Here is a 22,754-nt window from a genome sequence, read left to right as displayed (position 1 = left end):
TGTAGCGACTCGGTGAGGTGTGTGGCGCAGTGGTTGGAGCTATAGCCTCAGCACCCTGGGGTTGTGGGTTCAAACCCCGTGCTGCTCCCTGTGACCCTGGGCAAGTCACTTAATCCTCCATAGCCCTAGGTACGTTAGATAGATTCTAAGCCCACCGGGACAGATAGGGAAAATGCTTGAGTACCTGATTGTAAAACCGCTTAGATAATCTTGATAGGCGGTATATAAAAACTTGAAAAACTTGATGATTGTTCATTCTGTCTATGAAGCAATTATACCGGACTGCAAATATTATTCTAATAGACAGTAATCTCCCTGTAATAATGGAGTCTGCTAAAGAGAATTCCCTGAGATGGGATACTTTTCATTTTCCAACATCACATCTTTTTGGTATGAAATCCTTGCTCTTTTGGAAAATTGCTGGCCAGAACAGGCCATGTTATGGAAACCATATTCTTGAAAAATATATACAGGAAGAACCTAAGTAACACTTTTATCCAAATAATACTCTGTCACGTCATGTGAATGGCCTCCGCTCGCCACATCTATGAGGTAACTCAGGTTTCTCATATTTCAGTTATTTAAAACAAACAGGGAAGACGGTGAGATGGTGAGAAAAAAAGCCTGGTCTAGGAGGGATTCTTTTTATACTTCATAGTCAGCTCATAGCAGATTTTGATCTAGAATTCTTCTTCTTAAATAGCATATATTTCAGTTTAAAAATTATTATTCTAAAGAAAGACTCGGGCATTCTTGTGTTAAAAAATCATTATTAGAAAACATTTCTGGAATTTCTTTACAGAATTTTTTTTGTAGTAAATCTCTTTGCTTTTGATAAATCTACAAAAAATTCCATTAATTATGCAGCTGGTCTGGCAAAGGTTTTTTTTTGAATAATTTATTTAGGGGTCCTTTTACTAAGGCGTGCTAACCGTTTTAGCGCACGCTAAATGCTAGCGTGTCCATTATAATCTATGGACACGTTAGCATTTAGCACGTGCTAAAAAAGGCTAACGGGCCTTAGTAAAAAGACCCCTTATTTATTGAAATGTATAGAACCTCTCCTTGGAGTATCCAATCAAGATGGTTTGCCGAATGTAAAGTCCATAAAAGCAGAAAGAAAAATCACAACACTTAAAAACACGTGTAAATTTGCAGAACATTTTTCTTTACAGATGGGAAAAGATTCAAAAGAGTCCATTTCATTGTGGCAGTCTGTCCACAGGTTTCGAAAGTAAGTATGTTCCTGCTAAGTGATTCACTGAAGTCTTCTTTGTCCTCAAGCATTTCTGCTTTGATTCCGAAGCTGACTGCTCTCATTTCTTACGGTACTACGAAAGTTGAAAAAAGGTTGCAATTGTCTCTCAACTACTATGTCTAGAAATTGAGAAGTAACAGCTCCTTTGACTATCGCTTAACAGTTTGAGAGATCTGTTTGACTTTAGCTACTTCTTTGTTAGGAAGGATCATCGATAAAGAATGGCAAGGAGAGAGCGAGAAATGTGCTTATACTTCTTTCATCTTCTTTTATCTATCTGATCAAATTCTTATCACATACATCATTTGTAAACATGTACAAATGAATTTACACCGGTGAAACTTAGGGCTCCTTTTACTAAGCTGCGATAGCGTTTTTAGCACGCGTAGAATTGGCCCGCGCGCTAAACCCACGCTACGCGGCTAGATCAAGTTTCAAGTTTCAAGTTTATTTAGATTTAATGGTTCGCTTAAAAATTCTAAGCGAATAACATTACAATAAATATAAGGGTAAAAACAGTTAAGATCATTTTTGTGCATTAACAAACATATTCGTGAACACTTAACAAAACAGACACTACTGGAGGAGTTGGGAAAAACAAGTGGGGTAAAAAGTTACAATGTTATTGTGTCCACATAGATAGACGAAGAAAATTGGATAGGGTAGGATAGAACATTGGGATGGGGGTACCTAAAAGTAGAAAATTTTCGGAGTTTATGATATTTTCAATTGATAAAAGAAGATTCCTGTTTAAGGGTTAAAGGAAGCCTTAAATAGAAATGTTTTTAGATTAGTTTTAAATAAAGTAAGATCTTTGATATTCCTAATGTAGAAAGGAAGAGAATTCCAGATAAGCGGGGCTTTGACTGAAAAAATATCATGTCGCCAGCTCAATGCTGGCGTTAAGGTCTAGCGCGTGCGGCAATTCAGCACGCGCTAAAACCGCTATCTTAGCGTAGTCAAAGGAACCCTTAATTTATGTGCATAATGAACTGAAGTAAATGACAAAATTAATAAATAAAACGGCAAAATGGAATGAAAAAATGAGGGGCTAGGTAGACCTGTTCAGTGCATTGCACAGTCCGGCCCTGGATTTCATATGGTATCTAAAGCAACTTTACTGTTCAACAGTTTTGTGTTTTTTTTTATTATATCTTTCCTCACCTAATCTTTTTTCTTTGCTTGGTTTATGAATTGTTGAGTTTCACACCATGTTCTAAATTTCTTTTATGACTTTTATATGCCTGATAATAATTTTGATTTTTGCAGATACTGTATTTCTAAAACCCACTGTTCTGTTTTGCTAGTCTAGGTGAAAAAGATTGAGAAAACAAGGTTGCCAAAAGTTTTAATCCTATGCTAGGAAGTTTTAATCCCATGCTAAGAAGTTTTATCTTCACCCAACGGGAGGTGGACATCTGGAATGCGCTTCCAGAGGGCGTGATAGGACAGAGTACGGTATTAGGGTTCAAGAAGGGATTGGACAATTTTCTGAAGGAAAAGGGGATAGAGGGGTACTACACAGGTCCTGGACCTATTGGGCCGCTGCGAGAGCAGACTGCTGGGCACGATGGACCTCTGGTCTGACCCAGCAGAAGCACTTCTTATGTTCTTATGATTATTACCGAGCAAATCAGCAAACATGATAGCTGGTGAAAAATTCCATACCTATTTTCCACCCATGATACACCCCTCTACAAAATAGTTAAGCATGCTAACAGCCAACATACCACAACATGCTCTAAAGTGTTTTGCTGTAGCCTCATGTGCGCATGGTTATTTTGAATTTTTTTTGTGTCGCTGCTGTTTGTATTTTAATATTGTGTATGGGTTTTTTTGTCTGTTACTCCTCTTGTAGAAGGGCAGGATATAAATAAAGCATACCAATACCACTAACCCCCCCAAATTCTGTAAATGGCATCTTTACATTATGGGCTCCTTTTACAAAGGTGTGCTACGGCCTTAACATGCGGAATAGCGTGTGCTAAATTGTCACGTGCGCTAGCCACTACCGCCTCCTTTTGAGCAGGCGGTAGATTTTCGGCTAGCGCACGCTAATCCGGTGCGTGCGATAAAACTATTAGCGCACCTTCGTAAAAGGAGCCCTATGTGTGCAAATTGGTGCACACAGCTGATTTGTGCGCGCAATTGTTTGTCAAGCCTAATCCGTACCAAATATTGGCAGTAACAACATATAATTGGTGGCATTAACTGGAAGTTACCTGTGCAACTCGTATGTGCATTGCTGAAAATGTTCAAGTGAACAAATCTGAAAAGGGGGCATGATTATACACAAGTTTTCCTAAAAGTTATGTTTTTCCGAAAAATTATGATGCATAGCCAGTGCGGTTTTTTGTTGTTGTTTTTTTAAAGTATTTTTATTGGTGCAACAAGAATAGTGTTACAAAAAAGGATATTGAACAATAACATATCCATAGAGGAAAAGAGTTAAACAAGCGGTAAATTTTAAGAGTGTGGGAAAACTTAAGCTAAGGTTCAAGAACGCAATTCAACAGCCAATCTAGCGTCAACAACAAAAGGAAATCAAACAATAGATAAATCATGCCTAAGAAAAGTAACCCCGCACATGGCTAGCGACAATCCCATTGTATTTTTCAATATACATTAAAAAAACAAACAGAAACCCCTCCCTAACATCTAATAGCCAAAACAGTCACATTCACTCCAGAGCACCATTCTGCAACACACACGCAACAGCCACAAACCATGCATATTCCCCCAAGGTCGCCCTCACTAACAAAGGCAAGTGATGCGATACGGGCTCCCCCATAGTTTACCTCATGGACACTCCAAAGGGTAGACATTGTTGTCATAAGTGCAATTAACGTTGTCTTTCAAGAGTCTGTCGCTTTCCCCGCTCCATAGCAATTTCAAACCTAGCCACTTGTTTCATTATTTGGGTCCAAACTGTAGAGGGGTGGGGGAGTCTATATCCTCCAGCCAATGTTTCAGGATAACCTTTTTAACCAGTAGGAGGGCTATCATAACAAACCTACGCGCAGGTGTACACGCATCACTATCTGGTCCCCAATAATAAGGCCAAGTAGTCCCATGAAACAGGCGCCTTTATCAACCCCTTCAGAATAGGGAGAACAGTTGCCCAAATAGTCAATGTAGGACATTCCAGAAAAGTATGTAGGAAGGTGCCTACATGAACTTTGCAGCGGTGACAGTGAAGGTCTTGCTATAGGCCTTTAGTGGAGCCCCTCGCTCGAGTTAGGTACGCCCTATTAAGAAGCTTAAAATGGGTTTCCTGCAGATCGGAGGCTATAGAAAAAAAATCTAATCCTGCTCCAACCTGAAAGAGTTCTTGAAATTATACAACACTTACCGTAACTCCTGTCCTAATTCCCTTTCCCATTGGAAGGCTATCCTGGCTATGCCAGATGTTTCCAGTGTGTCCTTAATCACTTTATACTACAATGACAGTTTGTTCATCATGCTAATCATTGTGGAGAAGTTCTTATCCAATTTTGTGCTATCTGCCCGATCTTCCCATTGTGCTTGAATTTGTGTATAATAATGACTAGCATGCAGATATGCCCCAAAATGAGAAGTTGGTAAGTCCCACTTAACTTTCACTTGGTTGAAGAAGGGGAATTGACCTCTTCCCACCTCCAGTAAGTGAAAGAGACTAAAAATCCCTGATCTGCCCACTTTAAAAAGGGGAAGGACTCATCCTTGGTGGAAAGTCTGGTTTGCCCACATTGTCAAACAATGGAGAGACCCAAGCAGATTTCCCCTGTGTTTTTTTCGCCACCACTCCCAAGCAGCTTGAAATGGGTGTAGAAATGCGATATGAGACTAACATACAGGATGGGACCTCACTCTAGTGTGGAGAAGATTAATAAAGCTGGACGGTTAGCACCATGCCTTAATTAAGGAAAGTGGAAAGAATTTTTGTTCCCCCAGAAACAGTTAATGAACTCCCTGGAGCAGGGATGCGACGTTATATAACCAAAGGTCAGATACATAAGCCCTCTCAGCTCCTTGTTAAGAATAAGTTTGGCATACACGACATAGGCAGTCTTATTACACCATAAAAAGCATTGCACCAAAGCCTTAATCTCTAACACATCCCTCCGCTTAATCTAGATGGGCAGAATCCATAGCAGGTATAGTATCTTAGGTAGCCGCATCATTTTGAGCAATGCCACCCTGCTTAATAACAACAGGGGGGAGATCCATCCATTTCCAGCACATGTCCTTCAGTTGGGTAATGATTCTTGACATATTTTGTTTATACATTTCAGAAGTAGAGGGATGAAGATACTTGAGGGAGTGATCTAGGGGTTTAATCGGCAGATCATCATGCCAAGGCTTCCACCCCCACCTCACAAAGTTAAAACATCTGATTTGCTACAATTCACCCAGAGGCCTGAAAAAGTGCTAAATGCCTGTACCCAGTGCAGGAACTTAGGCAGGTTTATGGATGCTTGGTTCACATGTAGGAGCATATCATCAGCAAACAAACTTAGCCGAAGTTCCTGAGATGACACCCGAATCCCTTCTAAATCCGGGTCCTGACTAATATGTGTTGCCAGGGGTTCCACAGTCAAAACGAACAAGAGAGAAGACAAGGGACACCCCTGGCATGTTCCCCTCTGCAGAATAAATGTGGAAGTCAATGTACCATTTATGATAAGTTGGGTCTGCGGTTCATGGTATAAAGCTTTTACCCATTCCACAAATTGTCCCATGATCCCAAACCTATCCAGAATCCATAAACAATGGGGCCAGAGTACACTGTCAAAGGCCTTCTCTATGTCCAAACTGGCCAGGTCCACCCCAGTATCCTTTCCCTGCCAACAGAGGGAAGCAAGGATGTGGTTAAGTTGGTTTTGCTTAGAGTGGGAAGCATTATATGGTAATCACTTTTCTTTGATTTTTAGATAGTTCACCAAGAAAATTTGGCACAACGTGGCGAGTATAAATGGACACGTAGCTGGATAGTACGAGTTGTGTTTTTTTAAAGGAAACCAACTTCCACTTTAATTGTTGATCTTTTTCACAAATCATTTACATATAGGAAGGAGGGTACACACCTTCTTAATTCCCTCAGCTTTATTTTGTCCTACTGAGTTTTAGGGCTCCTTTTATCAAGCCGCGCTAGCAGTTTAATGCATGTAATACCACGCGCTAAACCACTGGCCGCGCTATCCGCTAACGCCTCTCTTGAGCAGGCGTTAGTTTTTAGGTCAGCGTGGGGATTAACTCGTGATGAAACGTCGCACGTGTTAACTCCGCTAGCGTGGCATGATAAAAGGAGCCCTTAGTGATTATTTTTAATTAGCTAGGAGATTGGAAATAGTTCTTCTTTTGAGAATGTCAATAATTCTTTCCAGTGACCAACATGAACATTTTAGAGAGATTTTGTGTATGTAAAGTTTTGAGACCATATAAGTCTCTTCTGTAGCTGAATTATACATCTCTATTTAATTTTTTTTTTTCTTTTGCTAAAAAAGTGATCATAGCCTGCAAAGAATTCCATTTTCTTCAGATCTGATGCAGCTTTTAAGAGTCTACGCTACAATAAATAGTAGCAAACCTGGAAAGTTTGCATAGAATTTTGCGTTGCAAAAGATGTCAGATTTCCTCATGCCCTATTTTTCTGTAAAATAGTCAACATGTACATCTAGATTTAAAAAATGCATTCAAAATAGGCTGCTTTTCTTAATGAGCCCTTACTAGCTGAGGACTTTAATAGGGCTTCTGTAGTAGACTTCCACTCGTGCTTTTGGTAGTAAAGTTTTTTGCTTTGGCACCTGCAGGTCAGTGAATCTTGTATCATTGCCTCTCACTAGTACATTAACGAGAATTTGGCTGTCTTTGTCATACAGCAGGTGTTCCCTTGTGCCTGAAAGATGCCAGAAACTGTTTGTGTGCTTAAGCTACGTGCACAAGGACTATTCTCCAGATTCTATTTGGGATGCTCTATATATTACTGTACTTGAATTTGTATACCCATACATTATGCGTGCAATGTTTTTAATTCTGTTTTACTCCTTGAACTCAAAGATAAGAAAAAAAATCACTAAAGAGTATATACCACAGAAAAATACTATAATATCAGAGCAATGTACTCAAATCGCAAAATTAGAAATATTGTACATATTTATTAATTTAAAATTTGTGATATTTTTGCAAATTTTAAATTAATAAATATGTACAATATTTCTAATTTTGCAATTTGAGTACATTGCTCTGATATTATAGTATTTTTCTGTGGTATATGCTCTTTAGGGATTTCTTTTTCTTATCTTTGAGATTTACTTTTGAATCCCGTTGTTTATTGGTTGTAGCTCTCTGTTTTATTTTTTGTTTACTCCTTGAACTGTCATAAAATGATGAAAAGACAACCATGTTGAGCATGTATAAAGCAGTGACCTGTTTATGGAACTTCCTTGACTTTGATTTCAGTACTGTGTATGTAAATCTGAGGGTGGAATGTAGAATGAGCGCCCTCTAGTGGTCATGTGCCTCTATAGCTGTATGCTGCAGACATTTAAATTGTCATGTTAATTTTGAAGTATAACATTGTTTGACTTTTTTCCAGCTCATCATTATTCAGTTACCAACAAGGAGCTGCTCTGTCCATCTGTCTGTGGTGGCTGAGATCAGTTTTGCTATATTTTCCATGAATGTCTAGTCATTTTAATGAATAAGCTATGCCAATAGAGGGAAGCAAGGGCATGGTTAATTTGGTTTTGCTTAGAGTGGGAAGCAGAATAATAGGTAATCGCTTTTCTTTGATTTTTAGATAATTCACCAAGAAAACATGGCACAACGTAGCGAGTATAAATGGACACATGTATTTCCATTTCTCATGGTGAGTATATCCAATACTTTTTACAGGCCTTGTTTGTGAAGAGGTTTGTTTTGGTGTTTCTGCACTAATCAGTTTTGCTAATAAAGAAAAAAAAAAAAGGAAAATCAGCCATTTTACTGCTGTGGTAAAAATAGCTTTTGTGTGGGGAAAAAACCTGCCCAAGGGTATGCTAAGGCCACTTTCTACCACAGCTTAGTAACTTATCATGCACTAACCATCAAATTAACATGCATTAAAATGCAAAAGTATGGTGGGGGTTGTTAACATCAAGAAAACCAGCAGCAGAAGAAAAGGAAAAGTGGGAAGGGCTGGTAAACAGAGCTGCCAAGCTAGAACATTATCAAAGCTGCTTTTAATGCAAAAATAATAAAGTTTAAAACCAAAGAAGGAAAAAAAATAGCTATTACAATGAATATGTGAATTGAACAAAGAACACCACAAAATTAGGAAACATTTGGGGGAAAAAATGTATAATGAACTGAATTTGTTTTACCAGCTATTCTCTGCCAACAAATTCTCCACCACCGCTTCCCCCATTACAAAGCCACAATATTGGCCTGCTGCATTGCAATCCCTCCAACGGCCATTAAATCCCTTTGGGCATCGGAGGGATTACCACAGCAGCAGCCGCTACCATGACTTTGTTAAAGGAGCCCTTTGTTTTCTACTTCTTAGTAGATTTTATGCCTTTTAGGCTCTCTCAGTGCTTCTCCATCCCCTCCAGTAAGCTACTGTGATAAAATAAGAGATTTGTTAATGCATAGTTTGCATGCACAGACCAGGAACCTACTGCAGGACACTTCAACAGTTGCTTGTGTACTTACAAAATACTGCCTCAGCACGCCTAACTTGGGTGCCAGCATGTACACCAGATTTCAGCAGCCATAAGTTTAGCACCCAAAGTCGGGCACAGAAATTAAGCGCTAAGCACAATATATAAAACACTCTTTATAGAATAGCACTTAGCACTATTTTTCCCCCCAGTTAAATACCACTGAATATCATCAGCTGGGCGGCCTCAGGTGATTTAAACACACAGGATCCTCTAAGGGCTAGATTTACTAAGCCCACTGATCAACTTCCAACCACTTAGCGACCCCTTTACGACCCGATTTCCCTCCGACCCGATTCACTAGCCTCTGTCCCGATCATTCTCCGATCCGCGCATGCAAATGAGGGGGAACGGCATTCAAATGCAGGCAGGAAGCGATTCACTAAAATAAAAAAGCAGCAACACCGACTGGGCTGGCCGATCCAAAAATAAGCGATGGCTGAGGGCTAGTCCCTGAGGTGCTTTCCGACTGCCCTGCCTTCTGCCGCCCTGCTGTCTGCCCTGCTTCTCTGCTCTCAGCCCCAATCGCCTGCTCTGTCTCAGCCGCGATCTCCTGCTCTCTCCTGCCTGCCCCGAATCTCCTGCTTTTACCCCGAATCTCTCCCATCGCCCTGACTCTCCTGCCCTTCCCCGCACTGCGAGCCCATTGTTTTAACCCGTGGGTTTAAAGTGTGTTAAAACCACGGGCTCACGAAAAAGTGTTTGAAAAAGAAGATTTTTTTTTTGAAACTGCCAGGCACGGAAGGTCAACGCATGCGCAGACCATCTACAGATGGTCTGCGCATGCGTCGGGATCGCTAGAGAGCGATCCTTACAGTCGGATGGGGGCGTGATTCTGAACGCCCTCATTTACATGAGGGCGATACATGAGGGCGATTCGTGAATCAGCCCCCCCGGGACACGGATTGGATTGGATCTGATCCGTGCCCTTTGTGAATCTAGCCCTTTGTACTTAATTATGAGGTCTTTTTATTAAGGCACGCTAACTGATTTAGTACATGCTAAAGATTAGCACGTGCTAAATGCTAAGGCACCCATAGATTATAATGAATGCCTTAGCATTTAGCACACGCTAAATCGGTTAGCATGCCTTAATAAAAGGACCCCTGTATTTCACACTCCATTCTACATGCACATACAACAGCAGAGTGGACATTGAACCAATGGCGAAGATGAAGTGCAAACGAAGAGCCTTTATTGGTTTATATTACAACTAGTTTTTTAGCCCGTTACATTAACGGGTGCTGCCACTTCCTCCAATCTCTCTAGAGTCCCTACTGATCTTCTGTCTCACTCATCTATGCTTCCCGTCATCTCTTTTGTCCAATCGCCTTCAACCCTTGGACAGAAGCACTTCCTACAAAGACAGCTTTGAGCATCCTCCCATTCCCTGTTCCACAGCCGCCACCACCAACATGTCCGCCCAGGCGAGCCGCAGCGCTTTTTTCTGTGTGCAGCGCGCAGGCGTCGCGTCACACTGCCATGTCTCTCCTGGGCCGCGACGGAGAGGGCAGGAGGTGCTGGCGGTTTATGTGTTAGGGGTAGGGTCTCGCTCCCTCCTCGGTTGCTCGGAAGCCTTTCCCCAGGTCCTGCTGTGCCTAAGAAGGGTGCCCGCTGCCCTTGGTGCTGGGGCTGCCCCCTCCCTCCTGGGCGGGGACGGACATGCAGCCAATTGCAACTTTTCAGTGCTGAGGAGCTGTGGCCATTGGTGATGTAGTAAGCGCGCATGCGCACTCTTGCCGGCACATCCCGACAGATCAGATCTCAGGGAACACGCGGTGAGAGTGTGCATGCGCGTGTAGCATTTTATTATTATAGATGACGCGACACGAGTTGTGCTTTGGCCTCAGGATACAAAACACATATCAAATTAAAATTAATAAACCAGCATATAGGTAAAACATAAATATATGCATAAATGATGCAATGAAAACCATAATTACATTGATAATTAAAGAGACATTGAATTATAAATGACGGCAAAAAATACAGGGGTCCTTTTATTAAGGCGCGCTAACCATAGAATATAATGGATGCCTTGGCATTTAGCGCGAGCTAATCTTTAACGCACGCTAAATTGGTCAGCGCGCCTTAATAAAAGGACCCCCCACAATGTAAGCACAAATCATGTATTTATATATTTATTTAATTTGCTTTCTGTCTGATCCTCCCCAGAGAGCTCAGAACGAGTTACAAGGTAACTTACATAACATTTGGACAAATGAATTATATAATAGAGAATAACACGGTGACAAAATTCATCACTGTTCCCGTCCCCGCGGATAACCGCGGAAAATAATCCCATGTCATTTTCTAGTGTCTATTTCAACCTCGGTCCTTCTACACCAGCATTCTTCAAAGCAAAGCTTGCGGGTCAGTGGTTGTGGCCATTCATACTCTGATTCTTCCCTCTCTCCTTAAAGAATGACATGAAGATGGTTTCCCGTGGGGACGGGAACGGTGATGAATTTTGTCACCGTGTCATTCTCTATTATATAATGATAACCAAGTTCTTGCTTCCCTCTGTTGACATAGTAAAGGGTGGTAAGTTCTACTATGCACTTAGGCCCTGATTTTGTAAACGGCGCATGCCACAGCAGGCACCTACAAAAGGGCTGTAAAAAGTATTAGTCAAATTATACTGACAATTGTATAGTACAGTTTAACTTCCTAAATTAACACTCATAAAAATAAATAAAATAATTGTAGGATGAAAAGGAACCCCAAAATTGTGAGAATCATTCTAAATGCTTATATGAGACCTATATATCTACAATGAACCACAAAGTGCCATAGTACATTTTTTTACAAAACTGCGGAAGTGGTTTTTAGTGCAGGCTGGCATGCCGAATGCTCTGCGCTGCTCTCAATGCTCATAGGAACTCTGTGCGTGTCGGGAACAGCACAGAGCATTCAGCGTGGCGGCCGGTGCTAAACAAACCCACTTTTACGGTTTTGTAAAAAAGGGGGATAATAAATTATCCTAACTGTGACTATGATCAAGAGTTTACCGAAGAAAAATGAAATAAACTCTAAAACAGGGGTGTCAAACTCAATCACATAAGGGGCCGAAATCTAAAACATAGCTTACGTTGAGGGCCAAATTTTTTGTTAAGATATTTAGGGGTCTTTTTATTAAGGTACGCTAACCGATTTAGCGCACTCTAAATGCGCACCTTAATAAAAGGGCCCCTTAGTCTTAATAGAAGTATAGGATTACAACCTCTCCAACCCCACGCCGGCTCTGTGATGTAAGCAAAATAAATAAAAAGACTTTTCCTCTCTCTTTTAGGTCCTAGTTCACACCTGCAGTCTAACACCAGCTCTGGCAGGGTACACATTTCAAATCTGACATATTGTAATCACAAATAAAATTATTTTTTCTACCTTTTGTTCTCTGGTCATTATTCAAATTATGTTGTGGTCCTAGGCTCTGGTTGTCTTCTGATAACTCGCTTGCCAGGGTCTCCTTCTTTCTTCTTCCTTCCCCTCCCCTCCTCCCCCCGGAGGTTTGGCATCTTTCTTTTGACCCGACATTTGGCTCTCTGTTCCTTCTCTCTCTCCATCTAAGTCTCACATTAAAGAAGTCTGCAGAGGATCGTCGGTCAGCTGTAGTGATCCTAGCAGGCTTCCATCGGCCTCCGCAGCATGTTCCCTCTCCGCAATCCTGCCCCTCCTCTGACGTATGGAACCACGACAGAGGGAGCATGCTGCTAAGGCTATGGCAGCCTGCTAGAATTGCTACAGCCAACCAGCGATCCTCTGCATGGTGTGTTAATGTGAGACGGGCAGCCACGTGAACCTACAGCGGGCCAGCTTAAGTGCAAATTCGTAATTGTCTGGCTGGCCAAATTTTATTACACCGCAGGCCAGAGTTCGACATGTCTGCTCTAAAAAGAAATAAAACATACAGAATCAATGTAACATAATGACATATACTATGATAACCACATCAAACATTAACTAAAACAGCAAATATATTTAAGTCCAAATATATAAAAAGAAGGAAAAGGAGAGAAGGGGACAATGATATAGATAAGGAAAGGGAAGGGAAGGAAGAAGGGGAGGTGAATGGCTAGTGAAATAGCAAAAAAGTCTGGACCAGTGATCCAACAAAACAGAATTCAACACATAATATTAACTGTGGAGACTGTTGCTAAATTTAAATGAGAGCTCCACTCGTTAATCTAAAACTACACCGTAAACATTCTTAAATCACTGAAGAAACTCTCAACGATGCCGAGTATAAATTGCTGTTTAAATTATTTTGAATATCAACTGGTAAGTTCTTAACAATGTTTTCTTTCCCCATTCTCTCATACAACGGGTCTTTCAGGTGATATTTCTCTAAATATGTTGCTACTTATTTGTTTCAATAGCTTGTGTTATTTTGCTGTGTTTGATTACGTGCACAGTTTTGTTTTATCTTCTCTACAGTATAAACTGCTTTGACGGATCTTTTTATTAATATGATTCTGTGTAAGTTAGATTTTTCATGAATTTCTTATCAGAATGGCAGTCTAGTAGATTTCTCAATCAAATTGTATTGCTGGATATTTGTCTTTGTCGACAGGTGTCTCTGGTGTATTCAGCCACTACTGAGTATTTGAACTGTAGTGAAAATGAGTATTACAACCATACCACGGGTATGTGCCAAGTCTGCCCAGAGTGTGAAGCGGGAGAAGAGCCTTACTTGGTAAGGGAGGGGATATCGTTCTTTTGTACCAAAAAAAAGCAGGAAGTCTCCAGCCCCTGGTCCACATCTGCTCAGTTTCTAGGGAACTACATTCATGAGTACACAGTTGGTTCATTTGAGCACCTAAAAGAGTGTCTCGCAAACTACTTAAATGTGTCAGTACATACGTACTTGTATTACCTCCAGGTTCACACTGGCAGCATTGTATGAAAGGTTCCCAGTACAAATCACAAATCCAGTCCTTTGAGTCTTCTCATTCATATTAGGGCAAACACAGTGACATAGGCCTTGTTTTGCAGATGCAGCTAGTAAAGCATTGGCCTAACAATCGTTCGTTTATTTTAAGTGTAAGAGATCAGAAAGATGCGGAAGAAGTTGCATTTTTTTAATGGTTTGTAGAACTTGCTAGATATTTCTGTGCACAATATGGGGGGGGTGGGGTTAATGTTTTGCTAGTCCCATATTTGGATCACCATTTAGAGAATTCCCCCATAATGCATAATCATTCCCAACAAGATTTGAATAAGTAAATATAAATCAAAATGGGAAAACAAAATGAGTTTGCCAAATAAAGATATGATTATGTTTTTTTAAACGATTCTATGAAATTTATATAAATTGGCTTATATTGTATTCAATATATTCCCCTTCTGGAATTTGATCCCCCCGGCGCTAATTATATTGTGAATGAATCCTAACAATGAATATTTTAGACTAATTGAATTTCTTTATATTCTCCTATTTCAGGGGTAGGCAATTCCGGTCCTCGAGAGCCGGAGCCAGGTCAGGTTTTCAGGATATCTGCAATGAATATGTACAAGATGGATTTGCATGCACTGCCTCCTTGAGATGCAAATCTATCTCATGCATATTTGTGGATATCCTGAAAACCTGACCTGGCTCCGTCCTATTTAAAAAGGACCTGGCTCCATCCTAATTAAATAGGACCTGGCCTGTCCTATTTAATTAGATATGGTGCAAAATAGTAAATAGTAAGGGGAAGCATTTACTGTGTGTAAAGTATGTTTTGGGTGTGAGACAGCTGTTATAAAATTGCAAGGAGATATTTGCATATACTATTAGGCTCACAGAAACATAGAACCTGTTTTTATGTGATAAATGCCGGAGGTGTAATTTGTGTGCTACTAGAAATTGTTCTGAGAGTCTGTTTTATAAAGGCACATGAGTAAATTTAGGGGAATTTTTATTTGCACCTTCATTGCCAAATTACCCCAAAATGCTTAATATTCTCTTCAGCTGAACTTGTGAAGCTACATTTCCACCACTAGATGGTGCCAAGAAAGACATAATCAAAAGCAGCATACCTCATTAATAATAATAATAATAACTTTATTTGTATATACTGCTATACCACAAACAGTTCAGAGCGGTTTGCAGACTGTATACAGACAGTGATATTACAGAAAACTTTCAAAATTACATTAGCATGTTAAGGCTGATCAAGTTTGGGAGTGTTTTAGAGATACATCAGGCAGGTCAGAGAAATTTATCAAAGAGATAAGTTTTGATTGACTTCCTAAAAGTTTGATAGGAAAATGCATTTGAAATGAAGTTGGTTAAGCATTTGCTCCATTTGCCTGCTTGGAATGATAATGTTCAATTAATATACAGTACACTGTCATTGAAGCACACATAATTCACTAAATAGATATTTTAAAATATAATAGGGAAAAGAAAGAGGCAATCTTTACAATCAGACCCTTCATATAAGATATTTGGGCACAATGTTTAAACCCATATTTTGCACTTATAAAAAGTACATATTGTTATTCTTTAGAGTCTAGAAAGTTTTAAAATAGACAGACTGGGGAAATGGGACTATTTGCGGTCAGGCAAGAGAGGAAATTTGGCTGCAGTGTTTCCATTCTCTGGCCAATGGTGGATAATTAAGACACTTGGGACTAGTTGCTGACCACCCTGCCCAGAGATCTGAACCTTTTCTGCCCTGCAAAAGAGAGTTTAACACTGAAGAGGCGTTCAGAAAATTCAAATCTGATGCCCGATAAGAGTAAGGGACTTTTGCTGTAAATTAATTTTCATTAAAAGGGAAATATGCTAATCCACTGCTATCATTCTTCTCATGGCAGAACTGTGGGTACGGCATCAGAGATGAAGATTACGGCTGTGTCCCTTGCCCTTCTGGCAAGTTTTCTAAAGGAGAATACCAGATATGTAGACGTCACAAAGATTGTGAGGGTTTTTTTCGGGCCACAGTTCTCACTCCAGGGGATGCAGAGAATGATGCAGAATGTGGACCCTGTCTTCCTGGGTAAGAAGATTGGGCTTACACCCTAGGCACAATGCTACTTAATCAAATGCACTCCCATTATGAAGTCTTGTTATCTCTCCCACAAAAATGCAGTTAACTGGTTAAATAGAGCTATAGAATTCCCTACATATCTTGTGTTAGAAAAGACTGGTAGGAATGAGATTCCAAGATCACCCTCTACTGGCCGAAAAAGGATTCTGGCAGTATTGGAATACAAATGTTCTAGATCAGTGGTCTCAAACTCAAACCCTTTGCAGGGCCACATTTTGGATTTGTAGGTGCTTGGAGGGCCTCAGAAAAAATAGTTATTGTCTTATTAAAGAAATTTTGCATGAGGTAAAACTCTTTATAGTTTATAAATCTTTCCTTTTGGCTAAGTCTTAATAATAATAATATTGTAATTTATAGCTAAAGAGACATATGATCATGAAACTATTTTATTTTACTTTTGTGATTATGATAAGCATACCGAGGGCCTCAAAATAGTACCTGGCGGGCCGCATGTGGCCCCTGGGCCGCGAGTTTGAGACCACTGTTCTAGATATTGTAGCTTGTAAGCTTGTAGGTACACTTGTGCTTATTTTCTCCCAAAATAGAAGCGCTTGTCAGTGAAAGTTGTAAAAGAGGTGGTACCTCTCTAATGGGACAGTTTTCAAAATCAGAAAATGAAAAAGAAGCAGAACTATTTCCAAACCATACAAAAACCATCCAAACAATACAAAAACAAAATGTTCTGCTTTAAGCACACAGCTGTTTCACCCACTATGTAATTTACTCAATCAGCCATTAACCAAAAATTGTGAGAAAAAAGGTCCGCAATTTTCAAATCCCCACACTTCAAAGGGATAACAATTGAACATTTTCAATCATAGAACCTAAAAAAAAACAACCCCAAAACAATGAACATTCTTACAAAATGGTGTAAAACTCAACCAACTGGCACACAAAACAGTTTAAACAAGCAGCGTCCATTCCAGTGTCTGATAGTCACTTATTTAATCAGAACAGGAAACTCCCAACAAGCTCTTTTGTAGGGGGCAGTTTTTCAAAAATCCCGTCACCCAGGTAAATGCCAGTTTACCTGGGTAAAAGTTTTGTTTGAAAGTTACCCACCCTCAACACAGCCAAAAGTGCACAATGGGGTGTATTCTGTAAATGGTGCCACGAGACAGATGCTGGAAAGATCCGTGCTAAACCAACATTTTGTAAAGGGTGTTTCTATGCTGAGCACAGATACTAGCTTAGTGTGAATATCGTGTCTAATGTTGAGGACCAGTGGAGGTGTGGCCAGGTGGTTAGAACTGCTGCCTCGGCACCATGAGGTTTTGAGTTTGATCCCAGCCTACTCTCTGTGATTCTGGGCAAGTCTCTTAATCCCTCCATTGCCCTAGATACCACAGTTAGATTGTGAGTTTGCCAGAAGAGATAGGGAAAATGCTTAAGAGTACCTGGCTACTATTCAGTAAACTTTGGGTGAATCTCTTCATGAAAAAGGTGGTTAATAAATAAAATAAAATACACCTGCTGAAACCTAATTTTTGGCAGTTAGGCATGCAAGTAACAGTGTTCTTTTTTTAAATTTCTTTATTCATTTTAAAGCCAAAGTAAGTGCACAATATAATACTATCATATAACTCTATAAAAGCACTTAAATACAAATACAATTATAATCTATGACAAAAAGATATATCGCCCCCACCCCCATAATTATAACCAAAAGCTACACTCAAAATGAGAAATTGAAAAATACATCCCAGCAGTAGAATGGTTATTTAGTTGTTTAGGGGAAATTGTAGTGTCACAATGATGCTCTCATAGTGGCAATAACTTTGAAAAACTGGATTTTCTCTGGTATAAAATGAGAGATCTCTGCTGCATAGAGATCGCCACACCCAAGCGCAAAAAGATCAGGGAATGATCTCTGATGGCTGATTATTGAACAGTGCTAGTTAAGCATGGTTTATCAACAAACCTTTGTTTTTCTATTTGATTACCTTTATAGTTTATTGAGAGGATGCTGGATTTCAAGGCTGCAATCTTTGTTAGATTTGTCTCCCATTTTTACATCTGGGACATTTGAACTTGCCTCCACAAAGTTGTCCAGACTCCTGATGCAGGCTACTGAGCCAAAATACAGGCTCTTGTCGCGTCAATAAGCTGCTACGATTGAATAAAAGCTTTTTGTGATTTCTAGTCATCTCCGCTGGGTTTTTTTCTTTCTGTTGTTAGCTGCAGAATTTTTTTCCTCTATCATATACTCAATGAGGCAAAAGGCTAGCTCCAAATATAAAGAGACTTCCTCTTTTGCTTTCCAAAATTATAATCATCTATCCAGAAATTCCTCATACGCATCACTATCCCCCCCCTTTTACAAAACCACGATAGCGGTTTTTAGCGCAGGCCCGCACAATGAATGCTCTGCGCTGCTCCCAATGCAAGCTGCAATTTGATGCTTTTTCTTTACAGTAGTATCTAAAAACGTGTGTTATCTGAAATTATTTCTGTCTCAACCATTCTGGATACAAAAAGTTCTACTGTAGCAATGACAATATGGAAAATAACAGTACAGTAAAACCTTGGTTTACGAGCATAATTTGTTCCGAAAACATGCTTGTAATCCAAAACGCTCGTGTATCAAGGCGAGTTTCCCCATAAGAAATAATGGAAACTTATACGATTCTTTCCACAACCCAAAAACTTTAATACAATACTATATGTACTCGTATTGCAAGACCTGGCTAGTTTAGAACAGTTACTACACTCCCGCAGCGTCGGAGAGAGAAAAGCCATCGGCTTAGTTGTGGTGATGGGATGTATATTGTACGTACTCATATTGCAAGACTTTGCTTCTACATCAAGTTAAAATTTAATAATATGTTTTGCTTGTCTTGCAAAAACATTTGCAATCCAAGGTTTTATTGTATTTATATCATTTTCAATAATTACACGTACCCAAGCGCAATTCTCATCAGCATAACAAGCGATATCCCCGGATGACTTGTTTTACCCTTCCTTTTTTTTCTGTTTCTATGTTTCTGTGTTCTTCCCTTCATTTCAGTTACTACATGTTAGAAAACCGACCCAGAAACATGTACGGAATGGTTTGCTACTCATGTGCCCTGGCGCCCTCGAACACCAAGGAATGTAAGTGAAACTTCATTTGTCCGTTTCATTATTGAACATTTCCTTTCTATTTCAATATTCAGAATATAATTCAGCATTTAAGAGAATGTGCCACTCTGGGATTTGGGCTTCAAAGACAGGATGAAAGGCGTCCATTTTCAAAGGAAGGACCTACTTGGCTGACTCCCGCTGACCGGGCCAAACTGGATATTCTGGGGTACATACTCAGATAGTGCCCCTGAATATCCAGGCAGACCACCATGGCACTCTGCGGGTAGCACCAGGGTAGTCCGGGGATGGAGGACGGAACCTGGAGCTGCCCGGGCACCGTGAAATTCAGTGGTGGTATGCAGATTATTGTCTGGTTAATTTAGGACAGCAAAGAGGTGGCCACCCTATATTTTCAGTTCCGGTAACCAAATAGGTGCCAGCACTGAATATCAAGGTTTAATTCAGCCGATGGTGGCCAGCGTTTAAGGAAATGCTTGCTGGCTAAACAACGAGTGTAAAGTTTTCTGGAGGAAGATAGCAGAAGTATTACATGAGTAAAAGAAGGAATATATCTCATGACTCCATTCTACCTTTATGTAGCTAATGAAGCTTATTTTTGAAGCATGTGGACATCTCAAAATGCCCATATGGACATCTGTGTGCTTCGAACATCCAATCCCAATTTTGTAAAGACAAAAAAGAGACATCCAACGCTGCATTATATCTAAAGAGTAAGGAGGCATGTTTTGGGTGGGACTAGGGAGGGCCCAAAATCAGGACATCCAGTGGCGTACCAAGGAAAGTTGGCACCTGGGGCAGTGGTGACCGGCATCACTGCGCCGTGCACCGCCGGCCTTGGCTCCCTTCTGATGTCATGTCCTGATCCCACGACTAAGAAGCAATGTCAGAAGGGAGCCAAATCTGGCACGAGCAGCAAGTGGAAAGATGCGGCTCGCACCAGTGATCATTTCAAAGATATGCAGGGGAGGAGAGGCACCGGTGCCCCCACAAAGACGGCGCCCAGGGCTGTCCACTCTGCCCCCCCCCCCTTACTACTGAGGACATCTTAACAGCGATAACTGAAAGGAAAGAAATGTCCACATCTAAAAAGAAGACCAAAGTTAGACTTGTTTCAGTCACATCCAAGTTACAAGAAGTTGCTCTGACTGAACATCTGACCGCTGGAGGGATTAAGACGTGACACTTCAATCCTCCCAGTGTATCCTGTACCCTCTTCTTCTCCCCTGAAAGTGAAACTTATAGAGGTTATCAGGCTCTCTGAAAGCTTCAACCTTCAGGTATTATAGGTATCCTTAGCATACCAGACAGCAAGTCTGAGAAGCAATCTGGTGGTTACCTGGGTTCAAATCACACTTTAGCTCTTCTTTTTTATTTAATTGTGAGCCTCTTAACACCACTCCCCTAGCCATCCCTCTAATACAGACATGTCAAACTCTAGCCCGTGGCCAAATTTGGCCCCCAGTGTAGTATAATTTGGCCCACTATACAATTTCAACCTTCCACTTAAGCTGGCCTGTCGGTACAAGTGCCGCATCATAACTTTTCTCTTAAGCTGGCCCACCGGTATAAGCACCACATCAGCAGCCTGCAGAGGATCGCTGGTCGGCCGTAGCCTCAGCAGCACATTCAATCTGCCGCGGTCCTGTACGTCAGAGGAGGGGCGGGACCGCAGCAGAGGGAACGTGCTGCAGAGGTCGACTCTAGAGCCTCTCCCTCAGCGTCGCGAACGACTCACGCCGGCCCAGCCTGAGCTTAAAGACATGCACACACAAGAGAGGAGGGGGGAGGGGGTTGAAACGAGAGAAACTTACTGAGCTCACAGTCCTGGGGAGGGGCGAGATTCGGCTCGGTGCCGAAGGTTTCGCCTTGTCAGTTTCTTGAAGAAGGCGCAATCCCGAACCCTGCGTTTCCCCCCCCCCCCCCTGGCGTTTGTCTAGCGCTCCTGCTTCAAGTTGCACCCAGAGCTCTTAGTAAAAACTATCTACCCCGGCATGAATAACTTAAATATGCAAAGAAGTCAAGATAGTTTCAACTGTGCTCCTAGCTGACATAAACCATTGTGCTTATGGGACCATCTTTGATACCTTCTATTCAAGCCAAGAAATAAGATATCCTCTTAAAAAGCAATGGCTTTCCTTTAGCACCAGAAATCCAGACTACAGCCATTGAGCTGGTGTTAGACAGCAAGTGTGAACTAGGACCTAAAAGAGAGAGGCAAAGTCTCTTTTTATTTATTTTGTTTACATCACAGAGCCGGCGAGGGGTTGGAGAGATGGTAACCCTATACTTCTGCTAAGACTAAGGGGTCCTTTTATTAAGGTGCGCATTTAGCGTGCACTAAATCAGTTGGCGTACCTTAATAAAAAAAATTTTGGCCCGTAACTTAGTCTACGTTTTAGATTTCTGCCCCTTATGTGATTCAGTTTGACACCCCTGCTCTAGTACCTTTAAAGTCCCTTAGTTCTTCACCAGCAGCAAGCAGCGACTCATCCCTACTGTTTGCACTGAACCCGAGCCTTTCTCTGATGTAACTTTCTGGGTTCACAGATAGGAAGTTGTGTCAGAGGGAAGGCTCAGAATCAGCATGAGCAGCAAGTATGAGGCATTGGTTCGCTGCCTAGCCAGGCAGCTAGGTGGACCTGAGTACAAAGTGGGTGGGCCTGGGCCCACACCAATTAACCATAGACCTGGTGTAACTGAGGGTACAGCAGGCCTTGATCCTGGTGAACTGGATTTGATTCCCACTACAGCTTCATGTGGGCCTGGACAAGCCACTTAACCCTCCATTGCTCCAGATACAAAACTTAGATTGTGAGCTCACTAGGGACAGAGAAAATACCTACATAAAATGTGCACAGCCAGTGCTGTAGTAAGGAGGGATGGGGGGCTGGCACCTCTCTGCCCCCCCCTTCTCACGCTATGCTCACGCCCTCCCTTCCCCCCCTCCCCTATACCTCTTTAAATCTTCGCCAGTGTGAGCAACTTCTGCTCGTGCTGGCCTGGCTAACCTCTAAAATCACTTCCGGGTTGGGGGGCCAGGAAGAGACATCAGAGGGAAAGCCCATGCTAGCGCGAGCAGCAGATCAGAGAAGCTGCAAAGATTTAGCAAGGTACGGGGAAAGGGAAGGCCATGAGTATGGTATGGGGGGGAGTACAGAAGGAGCAGAGAGCGCAGAAAGAGCAAGGGGTGGGGAGGAGGGCTATGCCACTGTATACAGGACTGTGTATGTTTAGTAATGCCCAAAGATGAACTCTGTAAGTTACTTCATACTCCACTTGTTTGTACACCCCTTTGCATTTATACACTGTTCCAAACAGAGCTAGATTCAGTAAATGGCACTCAAAAACCAGCATAGTAAAATGGGCAGTTGCTGCAGAGAGGAGGCTTCTAGGGCAGGTTGATGGCATCTGGCTCACCTCGCTGAGCTGCTGGCAGCCCAAAGAAAATTATTCTATTGCCAAGGACATAAGAGGGAGAACCACTGGATTCTGTGTAAGCTGGTCCTGCCAAACTAGCTTCTGGGGGTGGGGCCAGGGGCGGAGTGAAGGCGGGGCAAGAGCAGGGTGGGGCGGGGTCATATGTCTGCTTTTTTCATTTGACAAATATAGTAACCCTACCTGTAAGAATCACTAATTATCATAGCTAAACTCAATAGGAGGGACAGGGCATTTCTATATGTCTTAATGTTATGT

General features: G+C 41.4%; 1 protein-coding gene across 1 annotated transcript in view; it reads left to right on the top strand.

Annotated features, from left to right (window-relative positions):
* The window catches only part of EDAR (ectodysplasin A receptor), a 122,709-nt gene that overhangs the window by 18,577 nt on the left and 81,378 nt on the right, over positions 1–22,754 (top strand). The window contains exons 2-6 of the mRNA XM_033947493.1: positions 1,176–1,234; positions 8,040–8,108; positions 13,514–13,636; positions 15,745–15,926; positions 18,985–19,070. Of these exons, the coding sequence (XP_033803384.1) occupies positions 1,176–1,234; positions 8,040–8,108; positions 13,514–13,636; positions 15,745–15,926; positions 18,985–19,070 (519 nt within the window). The remainder of the gene's footprint in view (positions 1–1,175; positions 1,235–8,039; positions 8,109–13,513; positions 13,637–15,744; positions 15,927–18,984; positions 19,071–22,754) is intronic.

The sequence above is a fragment of the Geotrypetes seraphini genome, chromosome 6 (assembly GCF_902459505.1).
Source record: "Geotrypetes seraphini chromosome 6, aGeoSer1.1, whole genome shotgun sequence".
NCBI lineage: Eukaryota > Metazoa > Chordata > Amphibia > Gymnophiona > Dermophiidae > Geotrypetes > Geotrypetes seraphini.
The sequence above is the reverse complement of the archived record's forward strand: the minus strand, read 5'-3'. Positions and strand labels throughout refer to the sequence as shown.